The 14,189-nt window shown below is 46.7% G+C and overlaps 2 protein-coding genes across 3 annotated transcripts in view; both read left to right on the top strand.

The window, feature by feature from the left end:
- Positions 1-1,707: 1,707 nt before the first annotated feature.
- Positions 1,708-13,395, top strand: LOC129638161 (translation initiation factor IF-2-like). Its single transcript, XM_055562726.1, has 5 exons — positions 1,708-1,859; positions 12,115-12,162; positions 12,302-12,653; positions 12,799-12,990; positions 13,189-13,395. The coding sequence occupies exons 1-5, from the start codon at positions 1,708-1,710 to the stop codon at positions 13,393-13,395; spliced, it is 951 nt and encodes a 316-aa protein (XP_055418701.1).
- CREBBP (CREB binding protein) overlaps positions 13,191-14,189 on the top strand; it is a 118,745-nt gene continuing 117,746 nt past the window's right edge. The window contains exon 1 of one of the 2 annotated variants that reach the window (XM_055561577.1): positions 13,191-13,687. In XM_055561577.1, the coding sequence (XP_055417552.1) occupies positions 13,603-13,687 (85 nt within the window). In that variant the 5' untranslated portion in view covers positions 13,191-13,602. The remainder of the gene's footprint in view (positions 13,688-14,189) is intronic. The other variant, XM_055561578.1, reaches the window with a different exon arrangement.

Raw genomic sequence — 14,189 nt, 5'->3', positions numbered from 1 at the left:
AATTCTCAACCACTAGACCACCAGGGAAGTTTCTCGTGGTTCAGATGGTGAAGAATCCACCTGCCAGTGCAGAAGACACAGTAGACGTGGGTTCAGTCCCTGGGTTAGGAAGATCCCCTGAAGGAGGAAATGGCAACCCACTCCAGTATTCTTGCCTGGAGAATTCCATAGACAGAGGAGCCTGGCGGGCTACAATCCATGGGGCCACGAAGAGTCAGACACGACTGAGTGACTAACACACACAGACCACCAGGGAAGCTCTCTTCTGCCTTTGTCTTATAAGGACACTGGTCACTGGATTTAGGGACTACCCGAATAATCCAGAGTTATCTCCTTATTTCAGGTTCCTTAACTTAATCACATCTGCAAAGACCCTTCTAAATAACATCACCATTACAGATCCTAGGAATCTGACGTGATACCCTTTAGGGACTCTTTCCAGGCCCACCACAGTCAGCTAACATGTTAATTGCCATGACTGATTTTCACATGTTAAACCTGGCATTCCCCACTTGTCATGATGTATTAAATTTGCTTTTTGTGTCTATGTTCATTACTAATATTGATCTGAAAACTCTTTTGGTAATCTTGCCTGATATTGGTGTAGAGGAATAAAGACCTCATAAAATGAAATGACTTCCTCTTCTGTTTTCTGGAAAACCTTGTGGACAATTCATTTTTTCCTTTAAATGTTTGGTCAAATTCATGAGTAAGGCCACCAGGACCTGAAATGTTCTTTGTTGGAAGGTCTTAAACTACAAATCTAATGTCTTTCGTTGACATTAAATTAAATTAAATTTCAGAAATTAAATCCATTTCACCTTGAGTGACCTTTGGTAGTTTGTGTCCATTCCTTCTAAGTTTCTGGTCTTGTTGCTATAAAGTTTTTCATAATATTCTTTTATTATCCCTCGCACCAGGCTATGTTTGGTTTCTCCTCTCTAATTCCTGATATTGGACATTTTAATTTTTTTAGAAGTTTATCAATTGTATTGATATTTTCAAAGAACCAGCTTTTGGTGTTATTGATTTTCTCAGTTGCATTTCTATTTTCTTTCATTGATTTCCACTCTTTATTTTATTTTCTTCTTTCTGCTTATTTTGGTCTTAATTTTGTCTTTTGTTTCCAGTTTCTAAGCGTGTAAACTTATTTCATTGATTTGGGACCTTTTTTCTCTTTTCTAATGTAAGCACTTAATGCTGAAAGTTTTTCTAAGCACTATTTTAGGTACATTCCACACATTTTGATATGTTATGATTTTTTTTTCACTCAGTGCAAAATATTTCCAATATCCCTGTTATTTCTTCTTTGAAGCAATAGGTTATTTAAGATTGTGTTACTTAATTTACAAACATTTGGTTATTTTCCAGATATCTTTTTCTTATTCAATATTTATTTCTAATTTCAATGATGGTCAGGAAACATACTGTATACGATTGAAATTCTCTTATTCTTCTTCAAACTAGTTTTATGACCCAGAATATGGATGAGTACATTGCCAAGATGTCCGGCCATTCAGAAATCGTCACCAGCATGAGGTTCACCTACAACTGATCACAGTGTCCGGAGACAGCTGCATCTTCATCCAGCAGATTGCTTGAAGCAGCATTTGCTGGAGATCAACCCCTGGGAGCAGCAGCAGTAGAACATAAAGGACAGGAAGTGGAGCAGCCGCCCCAGGAAGGAGACCAATACTCAGGCCTGAGATGTGCTCCCTGAGCCCTGGAGAGCAGATGGGGAATGAGGCGGCCGAAGAGTGTGAACCCGAAGAGGTGCTGAAGATGCCGTCGAAAGAGAGCTTGGGTCCAGATCCTCAGTGTCTGCTGATCAACGGCTACCACTCTGGGCAAGGCAGCTGGTGAGTCTGCCTGGAAAGTGGGACACCGAGGGGCTAACAAAGTAGCGCCCTTCTCCATGCCCCTTGTTTTTCTGGGAACCCTTTCTCCTTGACATCTCTGCTTTCCTTGGAGAACCTCCGTCCTGCTTCCGGTCTCCATTTATACAGCTTTTCATTCATCCCACAAGTATTTACTGCATGCCTACCCTGTGCTTTTGACACTGTTCATGGGGTTCTCAAGGCAAGAATACTGAAGTGGTTCTCCTTCCCTTCTCCAGTGGACCATGTTTTGTCAAAACTCTCCACCATGACTCGTCCATCTTGGGCTAGAAGGGTTTCCCTGGTAGCTCAGTGGTAAAGAACCTGCCTGCCAATGCAGGAGACTCGGGTTCAGTCCCTGGGTTGGTAAGATCCCCTGAAGGAGGAAATGGCAACCCACTCCAGGATTCTTGCCAGGAAAATCCCTTGGACAGAGGAGCCTGGCAGGCTACAGTCCTTGAGGTCGCAAGAGTGAGACACAGTTTACCAACTAAACAACAAATGGACTATCTGGGTGAATGTCTCATGGGTGTTTTAAAACAGCATGTGTTCTACAGTTATTAGGTACAGTGTTCTATAAGTGTTAATTTAGTCAAGTTTGTTGGCCATGGTATTTAAGTCTATATCTACATTGAGCCTCTGCTTGCTCTGTCAATTACTGACAAAAGTATGTTGAAATCTCCAAGTCTAACTGGATTTTTCTATCTATTTTTCCATGTCTATCAGTTTTTTGAATTCATATGTTTTGAAGCTATTCTATAAGATGCATATACTTTTAGTTTTATTATGTGATTTTAATTAATTGACATTATCACTGTAAAATGTTCTTCTTTATCCCTGGTAGTATTCCTGGTTCTGAAACCTACTTTGTCTGATATTAATATAGTCACTCTAGGTTTTCTTTTTTGAAAATGTATTTATCGAAGTATAGTTGATTTGTAATGTTGTATTAGTTTCTGCTGTACAGCAAAATGATTGATATATATATATGTATATATATCCTTTTTCATATTCTTTCCCTTATAAGATTATAATGGATTATAATGGTTATTATAAGATATTTACTCTAGCTTTTCTTTTGATTAGTGTGTACATGCTATTTTCCCATCCTGTTATTTTTAATTATCTTTGTCTTTATAACTAAAGTATAATTAGAAATTTGAAAGAAAATTTAAAATTTATAGTAGATAGCACATAGTTTTATCTTGTCTTTTCACCCAATATAATGATTTTTTCCCATTAATTGGGGGTGTTTAGGCCATTTACATTAATATAGTTTTTAATATAGAGCAGGAATTAATAAAATAGAAAGCAAAGAACCAATAAAGTAGATCAAAAACCAAAGAAAAATTGGTTTTATAAAAAAATTAAGTTGACAAAACTCTTGTGAGACTGATGAATACACAAAAAATAGAGAAAATACAAATAAACATTATATTAGATTTTTTCTTAAGAAAGAGAGCTTTCTGAATAACTTCATATTCTAAAAAACAGGTAAAATGGGAAATTTTGAAAAATAAGTTTATATGTGTATTAACTTACAACCTTAATAATATTTGATTCAGTAGTTAAAATTCTATCCATAAAAAAAATCAAAACTAACAAACACACATAAAGTTTGTCATATAGGTGAATTCTACTGAACACTCAAGGAATGAATGTATCCTATCTTATACAAACTATTCTCATACAAACTATGAAGCAAACTATTCCAAGAAGAAAAAATGAAGGTGAGCAGTTCAAATAATTCTATGAAACAAGAACAACTTGAATAGAAGAAATTACTAACCAATCTCATTTATAAGATTCAATGCAAAATCCTAAGTAAATGTTAACAAACCAAGTCCAACAATGTATTAAAAATGATAACAACAACAAAAATATGATAACAACAGAGAAATAAAATCAGATTATGATCATGTAAGGTTTATTCGGGAATAGAATGAAGGTTTTTTAAACTTTTATTTGTTTATGGCTGCTCTGGATCTTTGATGCTAGGTGCAGGCTTTCTCTAGCTGTGGCGAGTAGGAGCTACTCTGTAGTTGCGGTGCCCGGGCTTCTCATTGTGGTGGCTTCTCTTGTTGTGGAACCTGGGCTCTAGGGTGCATGCGCTTCAGTAATTGCGGCTTGAGAACTCTAGAGCTTGGGCTCAGTAATTATAGGGCATGGGCTTAGTTCCTCTGAGATACATGGGATCTTCCCGGACCAGGGATTGAACCTGGGTCCCCCCTTCCAGGGCAGTCCCAGAATAAAGGTTTAACATTAGAAAATCTGCTTGTGTGTTTCACAGCATTAACAGATAAAAGAAGAAAATGTATATTCATTTCAAATTCAGAAAAACTCTTTTATAGAATTCATCACTCATTTGAATAACCCTCAGTAAACAAAGACGAGGAGAGCGATCACTTTACCCTGAGAAAGCATCTACTGAAACCTAGACGAGTATGCTGAGATCCAAGTCCTAACGTTCTCCCCCAAACTACTTCACCTTCAGCCCTCTCCATCTCAGTTAACAGCAGTTCTGGCCCTCCAGTTGCTCAGAATAAAATTGAGAGTCATCTCTAACCCCTGTCTTTTTCATTCACTCTGCTCCTAATTCACCAGGATGCCTGGTTGGCCTTCAAAATACATCTAGAATCCAATTGCTTTCACCATATCCACTGTTAGTACTAGACAGATCACTACCACCTAGCTGAAGTCTGGGAATTCTTACTTCCAAGTTTGCCCCTTTGACACTCCCATTTCTATTCTCAGTGCAACATACAGAGAGATCCTTTAAAACACACACACACACACAACAGTTCACTCATTTAAAATGTGCAATCCAATGGCTTTTAGTGTATTCATACAACTGTGCATCTATTACTACAATTAATTTTAGAAGATTTTCATTATAACAGAAGAAATCCATACCCCTAAGCCAGTAATTCCCCAGCCCTCACAAAAGATCCCCTGGAGAAGGGAATGGTTTCCCACTCGAGTATTCTTGGGGCTTCCCTGGTGATTCAGATAGTAAAGAATCTACCTGCAATGTGGGAGACCTAGGTTCGATCCCTGGGTCCAATCCCTGGGTCGGGAAGGGAACGGCTACCCACTCCAGTATGCTCACCTGGAGAATTCCATGGACAGGGGAGCCTGGCTGGTTACAATCCATGCAGGCAAAGAGTCAGACATGACTGAGCAACTGATACATTTTTTTTTCAAGCCAATAATCGCCAGTTCCCCAGCCCCCAAAACTACTGATCTACTTTCTGTCTCTATAGATTTGCGTGTTCTGGACATTTCGTATAAACCTAATCATACAATATATGGTGCTATGTGATCAGCTTCTTTCACTTAGCACATTGTTTTCAAAGTTGATCTACTCTGTAGCATGTATTATTACTTTATTCTTTTTATTCTTGAATAATATTATGTTGTATGAATAGACCACATATTTTTGGTGGACATTTCCACTTTTTGGCTATTACAAATAATACTGCTGTGAACATTTATGTACATGTGTATAGATACGTATTTTTATTTGTCTTGATTATACACATATGCCTAGGAGTAGAATTAGTAGGTCAAGGAGGAACTCTCTGTTTAAGCTTTTGAAGAACTGCCAGACTGTTCCAGAGTGGCTGCATAATTTTACATGTTCATCAACAGTGTATGAAGGTTCAATTTCTAATCATCCTCACCAGCACTTGTTATTGTCTGTCTGTCTTATTCCAGCCATCCTAGCGGGTGTGGAGTGGTATCTCATTGTAATTTGATTTGCCTTTCCCTGATGGCTAATGAAGCTCAGCATCTTTTTATGTGCTTATTGGCTTATTGGCCATTTATACATGCTCTTTTCTGAAAAATTTGTCAATTTAGATCCTTTGCCCACTTCTGAATTGAATTTTTGTATCTTTTAAAAACATTTTACCATTTATTTTTGGCTTCTCTGGGTTTTCATTGCTGTGTGTGGGCTTTCTCTAGTTGCAGCAAGCAGGGGCTACTCTCTAGTTGTTGTACACAGGCTGCTCATTGTGGTGGCTTCTCTTGTTGGGGAGGATGGACTGGAGTTACTTGGGCTTCAGTAGTTGTGGTGCATGGGCTCAGTTGCTCCACAGCATGTGGAATCTTCCAACCAGGGATCGAACCCATGTCCTTAGAGGATCTTTAAAAAATAAGTTGCATATAAAGTGAGAGAAAAAGAAGACTCAAGAGCGACTCCACATTTTTTGGCCAAAGAATCTGGGAAAATTGAGTTGCAATCAACCAAAAAGATATTGGGTGGAATAAGTATTGTCAGGAGGCACATTTGGGACTATGTTAATTTTGAGATATCTTTCTGGCCTCTTTCTGGAGTTCAGTTTGGAAGGCATGGGTATTCAGTCATGGGTATTTGCCTTTCTTGTTCTGACTTCTTCACTCGGGAGATAATGTCTAGGTCCATCCATATTGCTGCAAATGACATTACTTCATTCTTTTTTATGTCTGAGTGGTATGCCATTGTGTGTGTGCACTAAATCATCTTTATCCATTCATCTGTCGATGGACATCTAGGTTGTTTCCATGTCTTGGCTCTTGTCAATGAATTTTCAGTATATATATCTTCTCAAATTATAGTTTTGTCTGGATATGTGCCCCAGAGTAGGGCTGTACAATCATATGAAAACTATTTTTCATTTTTTGAGGAACTTCTCTACTGTTTTCCATAGTGGCTGCACCAATTTACATTCATACCAATAGTATAAGAAATTTCCATTTTCTCCACATCCTCTCCAGCATTTGTTATTTGTAGACTTTTTAATGTTGGCCATTCTGACTGGTGTGAGATGGTACCTCGTTATAGTTCTGATTTGCGTTTCTCTAATAATTAGCACCCATCATGTTAAATTACACCTGTCCCTACACTGACACTCTGGCTCCTCCTTAACCGACCTTATTACTTTTCTGCATAGTGTTTATCACCTTCCAACATATGTTGGAACTATGTTGTGCAGCAACACAGTGTGCTGCAACTAAGACCCAGCACAGCCACATAGATAAATAAAAATAAAGGAAAAATAAAAATAAAGAAAGCCAGGTTGTGTTTCTTGCAGAGCTTTGTAGAGTCTGGATTTTGCAGATCATACCCCAGTGTTGTATGACATGTTCCTCTGTCCTCCATTTTGCGTGCTAATTGATAGGTAGACTCACTGTATTTTAAATGGTAGTTTTCTTCAAATTATTCTACAAATTCAATGCAAAGTCAATAAAAAATCCAATGTTTTTACTGGTTCTGGAAAGACTTACCTTAAAATTCACCTAGAAGAGTAAGTTCAGTTGAGTTCAGTTCAGTTGCTAAGTTGTGTCCGACTTTCTGCGACCCCATGGACTGCGGGTTGCCAGGCTTCCCTGTCCATCACCAACTCCCAGAGCCTACTCAAACTCATGTCCATTGATTCGGTAATGCCATCCAACCATCTCATCCTCTGTCATCCCCTTCTCCCTCTGCCCTCAGTCTTTTCCAGCATCAGGGTCTTTTCCAATGAGTCAGTTCTTCGCATCAGGTGGCCAAAGTATTGGAGTTTCAGCTTCAGCATCAGTCCTTCCAATGAACATTCAGGACTGATTTCCCTTAGGTTGGACTGTTTGGATCTCCTTGCAGTCCAAGGGACTCTCAAGAGTCTTCTCTAACACTACAGGTCAAAAGTCTAGAAGAGTAAAGGGCTAAGAATAGGCAAGACAAGTTTGAAAAGGAAGAGGAGTTGGCAGAACTCTCCTTACTCTAAATTAGAAACACTGTAGTAGAGGTGGGGGAGTCCTTTCAGTTGACCTCTGAACAACTCAGGGGGTTAGAAGCCCCAGCGAACTCCTTTACCCCTTCTGCCATGTGTGAACACAGCAAGAAGACAGCCATCTAAGAATCAGGAAGCAGGCTCTCACCAGACACCAAAACCACTGTCACCTTGATCTTGGACTTCCAGGCTCCAGAACTATGAGAAAAAAATTTCTGTTGTTCATAAATCATTCAGTCTATGGTATTTTGTTCTAGCAGCCTGAATGGAGTGAGGAGTAAGACAGAGCAGGATCTTGAGTTATTTGTAATCTTTGCATTATTCACAACAGCCAGAATGTGGAAACATCTTAGACAGCCATCAGTGGATGGGTGGATAAGTAAAGTGTGGTATTAAATATATAAGTGGTGTGGTGGTCGTCATTTAGTCCTTAAGTCGTGTCAGACTCTTGCAACCCCATGGACTTTAGCCCACCAGGCTCCTCTGTCCATGGGACTTCCCAGACAAGAATACTTGAGTGGGTTGCCATTTCCCTCTCCAGGGGTTCTTCCTGACCCAGGGATCAAACCTGAGTCTCCTGCACTGCTGATAGTCTCCTGCATTGCAGATGGAGTCTTTACTGCTGAGTCTCCAGGGAAGCCTGATACATAAGTACAATGGAATATTATTCAGCCTCAAAAAGGAAAGAATTCCTGACACCTGCTACAACATGCAGATGAACCTTGGAGAGGAACGATGGTTGCCAGGGGCTGGAAGATCAGGGAGTGGGGAGTTATTGTTTAATGAATACAATTTCAATTTGAGAGGCTAAAAGACTTGAATGCACAAGTCATATTTAGATGAACCATATTAATTTGTTGGGGTGGATGCAGGGATCAGAAACTGTCAGGTATTGACAATTTCACTTGGTTCAGCTGAGTAAAAATACTCAGTAAAAATACATCTTGGCAACTTCCCTATCAGTCCAGTGGATAAGACGCTGCGCTCCCAAGGCAGGGGGCACAGGTTCCCACAGGGGAACTAGGATCCCATATGCCACATAGATGGCCAAAAATCCCCCCAAAACACATCTCATGTGGTAACCATATACACCAACTTCAAGAAAGTGCTGGCTTTGGGGGACAGAGGAAATGGGGGCTTTAGTTCTGTGTCTGACATGTGATTCCTTATATAAATAAGTAATATAAAGGTCTGAAGCTGATGTGGCAAAATGTTAATAGTGCCTACCTTAATAATGTAGACAGGAATATCTATGCATTATTTTTTGTAACTTGTTTGATAATTTTCATTGAATAAAAATTAAAGTGGTGAATGGGAGAAGTGAGTCAGGTCAGTGTAGACAACTGGGCTCAGCAGCTTGACTGGGAGTGGAGGAGAAGGGGCAGAGTCGGGGCTGGTTGCAAAGACTGTGCATTCATGGAGGAGCAGAAGCCCCCGTTTCTGGGAGGCAGGGATTAAAGGTTCAGGAAAGGGAACAGTGGGAAGCCACCCTAAGGCCTCCAGAAGAGAGTCAGGACCCATTCCTGGGAAGCGGGGCACATGCGGCAGAGCTGGAGTGGAGACAAGGTTGCCACCTCTCTTTGGGGCCCACTGAGCATGAGTGTCCGCTGGGGTCCGAGGCAGCAGCCTGAGTCTCACATTCCTCAGCTCTCCTTCACGAACATCCTCTCTCTCCACTTTGGCCTGTGAATCTGGGTCTCTGTCTTTTTCCCTCTGAGTTCACCCCGCAGCCCCTAATTGGGAAATCCAGCCCCACTCCCGGACCCTTTCCCTTGGTGCCACCACACAGATCCCTTTTTCACTCTCCCAACTGGCCGCTGACTTTTGTTCTGCTGGGAGCACCTGCCTCCCTCTGTCTTTCCTTGTCTCTTTTCCTTCTTCCCAAACCAGCCTGTTAAGAACCAGCTTGCTTGAGACATGTAATTCACCCAAAGTGTAGATTGCAGTGGTTTTCAGTTCTGAGTTGTGAACCACTATCATCATCAACTTTGGAACATTTTCATAACCCTAACAGAAACCCCATATTTTTTGGCTACCATTCACTGTCTCCCCCTCTCCCCAGCAACCCCCCACAACAGCTAATCTACTTTCTGTGTCTATGGATTTCCCTATTCTGGATATTTGTATAAGTGGAATCATACAATATACAGTCTTTTGATGACTGTCTTCTTTCACTGAGCATCACATTCTCGAGGTCCATCCATCTTGTAGCTGTGTCCATGCTGTATTCCTTGTGTGGCTGAATGATACTCCATTGTGTGGCTATAACACATTACATTTATCCATTCATCAGTTGATGGATGTGAACGAACTTTTCCCAGGTAAACCTCTCCTGATCTGTTTCTACCTCTTGCTCCTCTCCTGGCCCCGAAGCATCCTGTAAATGGGGATTCCTTGGTGAAATGGCCTCTGAGACTGGAGAGAGCAGGCAGTCTCACGTCTGCAACCCCACGGAGCTCCTTAGTGACGGAGTGGCTCTCCTCTGGGCCTTATTCCCTCCTCTGTAAAAAGAGGACAGTGATGTTTCCATGCAGGGTGGTGGGAAGTGCTGATCTGAGTAGAGCATATGGCAGGGCAGCCTGGGATACAGAAGACACTCAACACTGCTGGGTCCCTTTTGTCTGCGTCAACCTTGATCCTGGGCTAAGGGAGGGCAGGCGGGATCCATACTTCCTCCCGTGCCGTTCCCCCACCTATGTCTGAATGCTGTGTTCTTTGACAAGAGTCAAACTAAGGGGAGAAGACATAGCAAAGAAAGAAACTGCAGATATCATGAAATACCAGAGGAATGGGACAAAAGGATACAAATGAGACAGAAAAAGGGCTGTAGAGCAGGTATGTTTCAGGGCTGGGAGGCCAGAAGAAACATGCGGTTTTAAGATCTGTGTTTCAGGCTCAGGCCTGACACGTCCAGGTCACTTCCTGAGTCTTAGGGACGAGTGCCCTCCATTTCCCCCTCTGGGAGTGAGGGGATGGCACGAGCTCATGTGCCCACTGTTGTGTAAACCATTTACCCAGGAATTCTGAGGGCCTGGAGGTATTCCTATTGACCCAAGCAGGCCCTGGCTGAGGCCTCTCAGTGACCTGACACGTTGTCCCCTCTGTGGGGAAATGGCCTGGAGCTGCTTCAGGCTGGAGTCCAACCTTCTCAGTGTCCTTGAGACCAGGCTCCCTCAGGAGAGCCTGACACTGTTCATTCATTCATTCATCAAATTTTACAGACCTGCCTCCTGCAGGGCACTGTGCTGTGAAGACCTGGCCCTTGTCCTCACAGGGCTCCCAGACTTGTGAGAGGGACAGACAGGCACATTCGGGTACAGGCTGCTGCTGGCCCCTGTGTTACTCTGTGACTCTAAACACCTCCTGCCTTCTTATGCAGTGACTTCTTGAATGTTTGTTTCTGATTTGCAGGACTTGCTGTTTGGCCTCTTTTCTTTCTTTATTCTTTGCCCAAGAAATTAGTGCAGTGGCAATGCCCTCAGGAGATTCTCAAGGGATATTTGATAGACAAATAAAAACAGGAAGGATAAAAAATGAGCATGTGTGTGGTATACCTTCACAGAAGTATGCCCACAAGTGCTGTGGGAGCCCTAAACTGGGCTGGGAGGGCTTTCTGGAGCAGGTGATATTTGAACCGGGTCTTGGCATTAGTTAGTTTGCCAGGTATATGTATTCTCAGCACAGGGAACAGCATTTGCAAAAGTATGAAGAGGTCTGAGTGGTAAGAACTTCCTAGTGACTGTGTGGGTGTGGGGGAAGTAAGGACGGAGTGAGGCATGGATAGTGGAAGAGGGATGCAAAGGGGGCAGTCAAGATTTTGAACAATATACATAAACAGAAAAAAGTAGAAAGATCACTCAGTCTCTCTTTTTTTTTTAATTGAGGTATAGTTGCTTTACTATGTTGTATTAATTTTTGAGGGTACAGGAAAGTGAGATCACTCAGTCTTGATGCTTGAAGACCATCACAGACACTATGTAAGCTGTTTCTTTGAAGCAGAGTTTTTTTCTCTTTTTCCAAGAAGTTAACTCTGGTGCTGAATGGGGAGAAATATGGTTTTCAAGGGACGCTTAGTAGGGAGATGCCATCGGAGCCGGGCAGTGGGAGGAAGAGCGGTTTGCCCAGGTAAAGGACCTGGGAGGCAGGTTGCTCGGTAGGTGGAGAGGGAGGGAGGAGTCGGCGCTGACTCACAGAATTCTGGCTTAGGGAACAGGTTGCGGGTGATACCTTTCAGATAAGGACTTCGGATGAAGCGCTGGCAAGTTTTGAGAAGCAGATAAAAAGAACCGAGATGTGTGAACACCTCAGATTTTTGTGGAACCATCCTGCGGGGAGTGGCCAGGCGGGCCGATCCCCCTGGGACCCCACACCTGTCTGGAGCACCTGAGGGCTCCAGGAGGTTGTCGAGGGGCGGCGGGGGTAGCGCACCAAGGCCGACGAGGCCCTAAGCTCTGATGTAATGGGGCCTTCTGGGCCTGGGGCAGGCTGAGCGCGTCCGGCTGGGGGACAGCGCTCACCACCTCTCGAGGCAGGTGAGGGTGTCGCACCTGAAGCCTGGCGACCCCCCTCACATCTCGTGGGGGCGTCGAATTCTGGCCCCGCCACTTCCTGCCTCAGTTTCCCCACCGCACCCTCTCGCAGGCGGACCAGAGGGCAATGTGTAACCTGCAGAGGCCACGACACATCTCTGGCACCCGGCGAGGGGAAGCGGCCAGGCCTAGTCGCGGGGCAGCGGCGAGAGAAGCCGAGACCGAGCAGAGTCGCCCTGCGGGACAGGCGGGCCCTGCCGGGGCCGACTCCACGCCTAGGGGCCCGGCTTGAGGCCAGGCCGCAGCCAGAGCTCTCACCGCCCAGTCGCCGTCAGAACAAAAGTGGCGGCGGTGCCGGCGCCCGGAGTCCCGCAGGCCCGGTCCCCGCCCGGCAGCCCCGCCGCCCCGCCGCCGGGCGGCACGACGCACAGAGGCCGCGCCTTCGGCCCTTTCCGTCCGAGCACGCTCGGCTCTTTCCGCCGCGGCCGGCGCAGGTGGAGGGGGCGGGGCGGGGGCCGTGCGTAGTGACGCCGCGGGGGGGTGACGCACCGGCGTGCCCCGCCCCCTCCCCCTCCCCGTTCAGGCTCTGGAAAGAGAAGAAAAAAAACTTTCTTTTTTTTTTAATTGAGGAATCAACAGCCGCCATCTTGTCGCGGACCCGACCGGGGCTTCGAGCGCGATCTACTCGGCCCCGCCGGTCCCGGGCCCCACAACCGCCCGCGCACCCCGCTCCGCCCGGCCGGCCCGCTCCGCCCGGCCCTCGGCGCCCGCTCCGGCGGCCCCGCTCGCCTCTCGGCTCGGCCTCCCGGAGCCGCGGCGGCGGCGGCGGCGGCGGCAGCGGCGGCGGCGGCGGCGGCGGCGGAACGGGGGGTGGGGGGGCCGCGGCGGCGGCGGCGGCGGCCCCGCTTCGCGCATTGTTTTTCCTTACGGCGGCGGCGGCGGGCCGCGGGCGGGGAGCGGAGCCCGGAGCCCCCCGGTAGTCGGGCCGCGAGCGAATTAATTAAGTGGGGCGCGGGGGGGGGGGGGGAGCGAGGCGGCGGCGCGGCGGCGGCACCATGTTCCCGGGGACTGCCTGAGCCGCCCGGCCGGGCGCTGTCGCTGCCAGCCGGGCCCGGGGGGGCCGCCGGGCCGCCGGGGCGCCCCCGCCGCGGAGTGTCGCGCTCGGGAGGCGGGCAGGGGATGAGGGGGCCGCGGCCGGCGGCGGCGGCGGCGGCGGAGGCTGGGGGCGGGCGGTGAGCGCTGCGGGGCGCTGTTGCTGTGGCTGAGATTTGGCCGCCGCCTCCCCCACCCGGCCCTGCGCCCTCCCTCTCCCTCGGCGCTCGCTCGCGGCTCGCGCTCGCTCCTCTCCCCTCGCAGCCGGCCGGGGCCGGCGCCGACCCCAGCCCCGGAGCCCTCGCTGACCCGGCCGCCCGCGCTCGGGGCTGTTTTCGCGAGCAGGTGAAAATGGCCGAGAACTTGCTGGACGGACCGCCCAACCCCAAACGAGCCAAACTCAGCTCGCCCGGCTTCTCGGCGAATGACAGCACAGGTGAGAAGGGGGCCGGGGCCCCGGGGGTTGCTTGTCAGCCCCATCCGGAGGTGAGCGCCCCCGGGAGACCCCAACTCGGCGGCCTGCTGTGCGAGGCCCGCGGAGCTAAGGCCCGCGCAGCCCCTTCCCCTGGACCCCGGCCGCAGAGGGGGAAGTTTGTCGGAAGACTGTCATGGGGCCCGAGTGGGGCGGCACATGCCCGGTGCACTTGGATCGCCCGGAGTTGGGGAGCCCTCCTCCCCGGGAGGCCGAGTGGTACTTCCAGGGAAGAAAAGTAAAGTGGAGCGTGTGTATTCTGCGTGGTGATTCCGTCTGCCTCCCACTGCCGCCGTGTGTCCGTCCACACAAGCGTGGCTGGCTGGAGCGATGACAGCGGAGGGTACGCGGGCTAGTAAGAAGGAAATAGTGCAGCCGAAAGGAATCCCGAAGTGTTTTCTGAATCGGTAACATATTCACAAGGCTGCGACCAGAGGACTTTTCTAACAGCAGCCAGCCCGTGAGT

The sequence above is a fragment of the Bubalus kerabau genome, chromosome 23 (assembly GCF_029407905.1).
Source record: "Bubalus kerabau isolate K-KA32 ecotype Philippines breed swamp buffalo chromosome 23, PCC_UOA_SB_1v2, whole genome shotgun sequence".
NCBI classification, from domain to species: Eukaryota; Metazoa; Chordata; class Mammalia; order Artiodactyla; family Bovidae; genus Bubalus; species Bubalus kerabau.
This window is presented reverse-complemented; position numbering and strand designations above follow the sequence as displayed.

What these genes read in the sequence shown, in the direction of transcription:
- LOC129638161 (XM_055562726.1), top strand. Translation starts at nt 1,708, where the DNA reads ATGTGCTCCCTGAGCCCTGGAGAGCAGATGGGGAATGAGGCGGCCGAA. An exon ending in CACTCTGGGCAAGGCAGCTG is followed by an intron (nt 1,860 to 12,114) that starts GTGAGTCTGCCT and finishes GGCCTGGGGCAG; the next exon opens with GCTGAGCGCGTCCGGCTGGG. An exon ending in TTCCGCCGCGGCCGGCGCAG is followed by an intron (nt 12,654 to 12,798) that starts GTGGAGGGGGCG and finishes AGGAATCAACAG; the next exon opens with CCGCCATCTTGTCGCGGACC.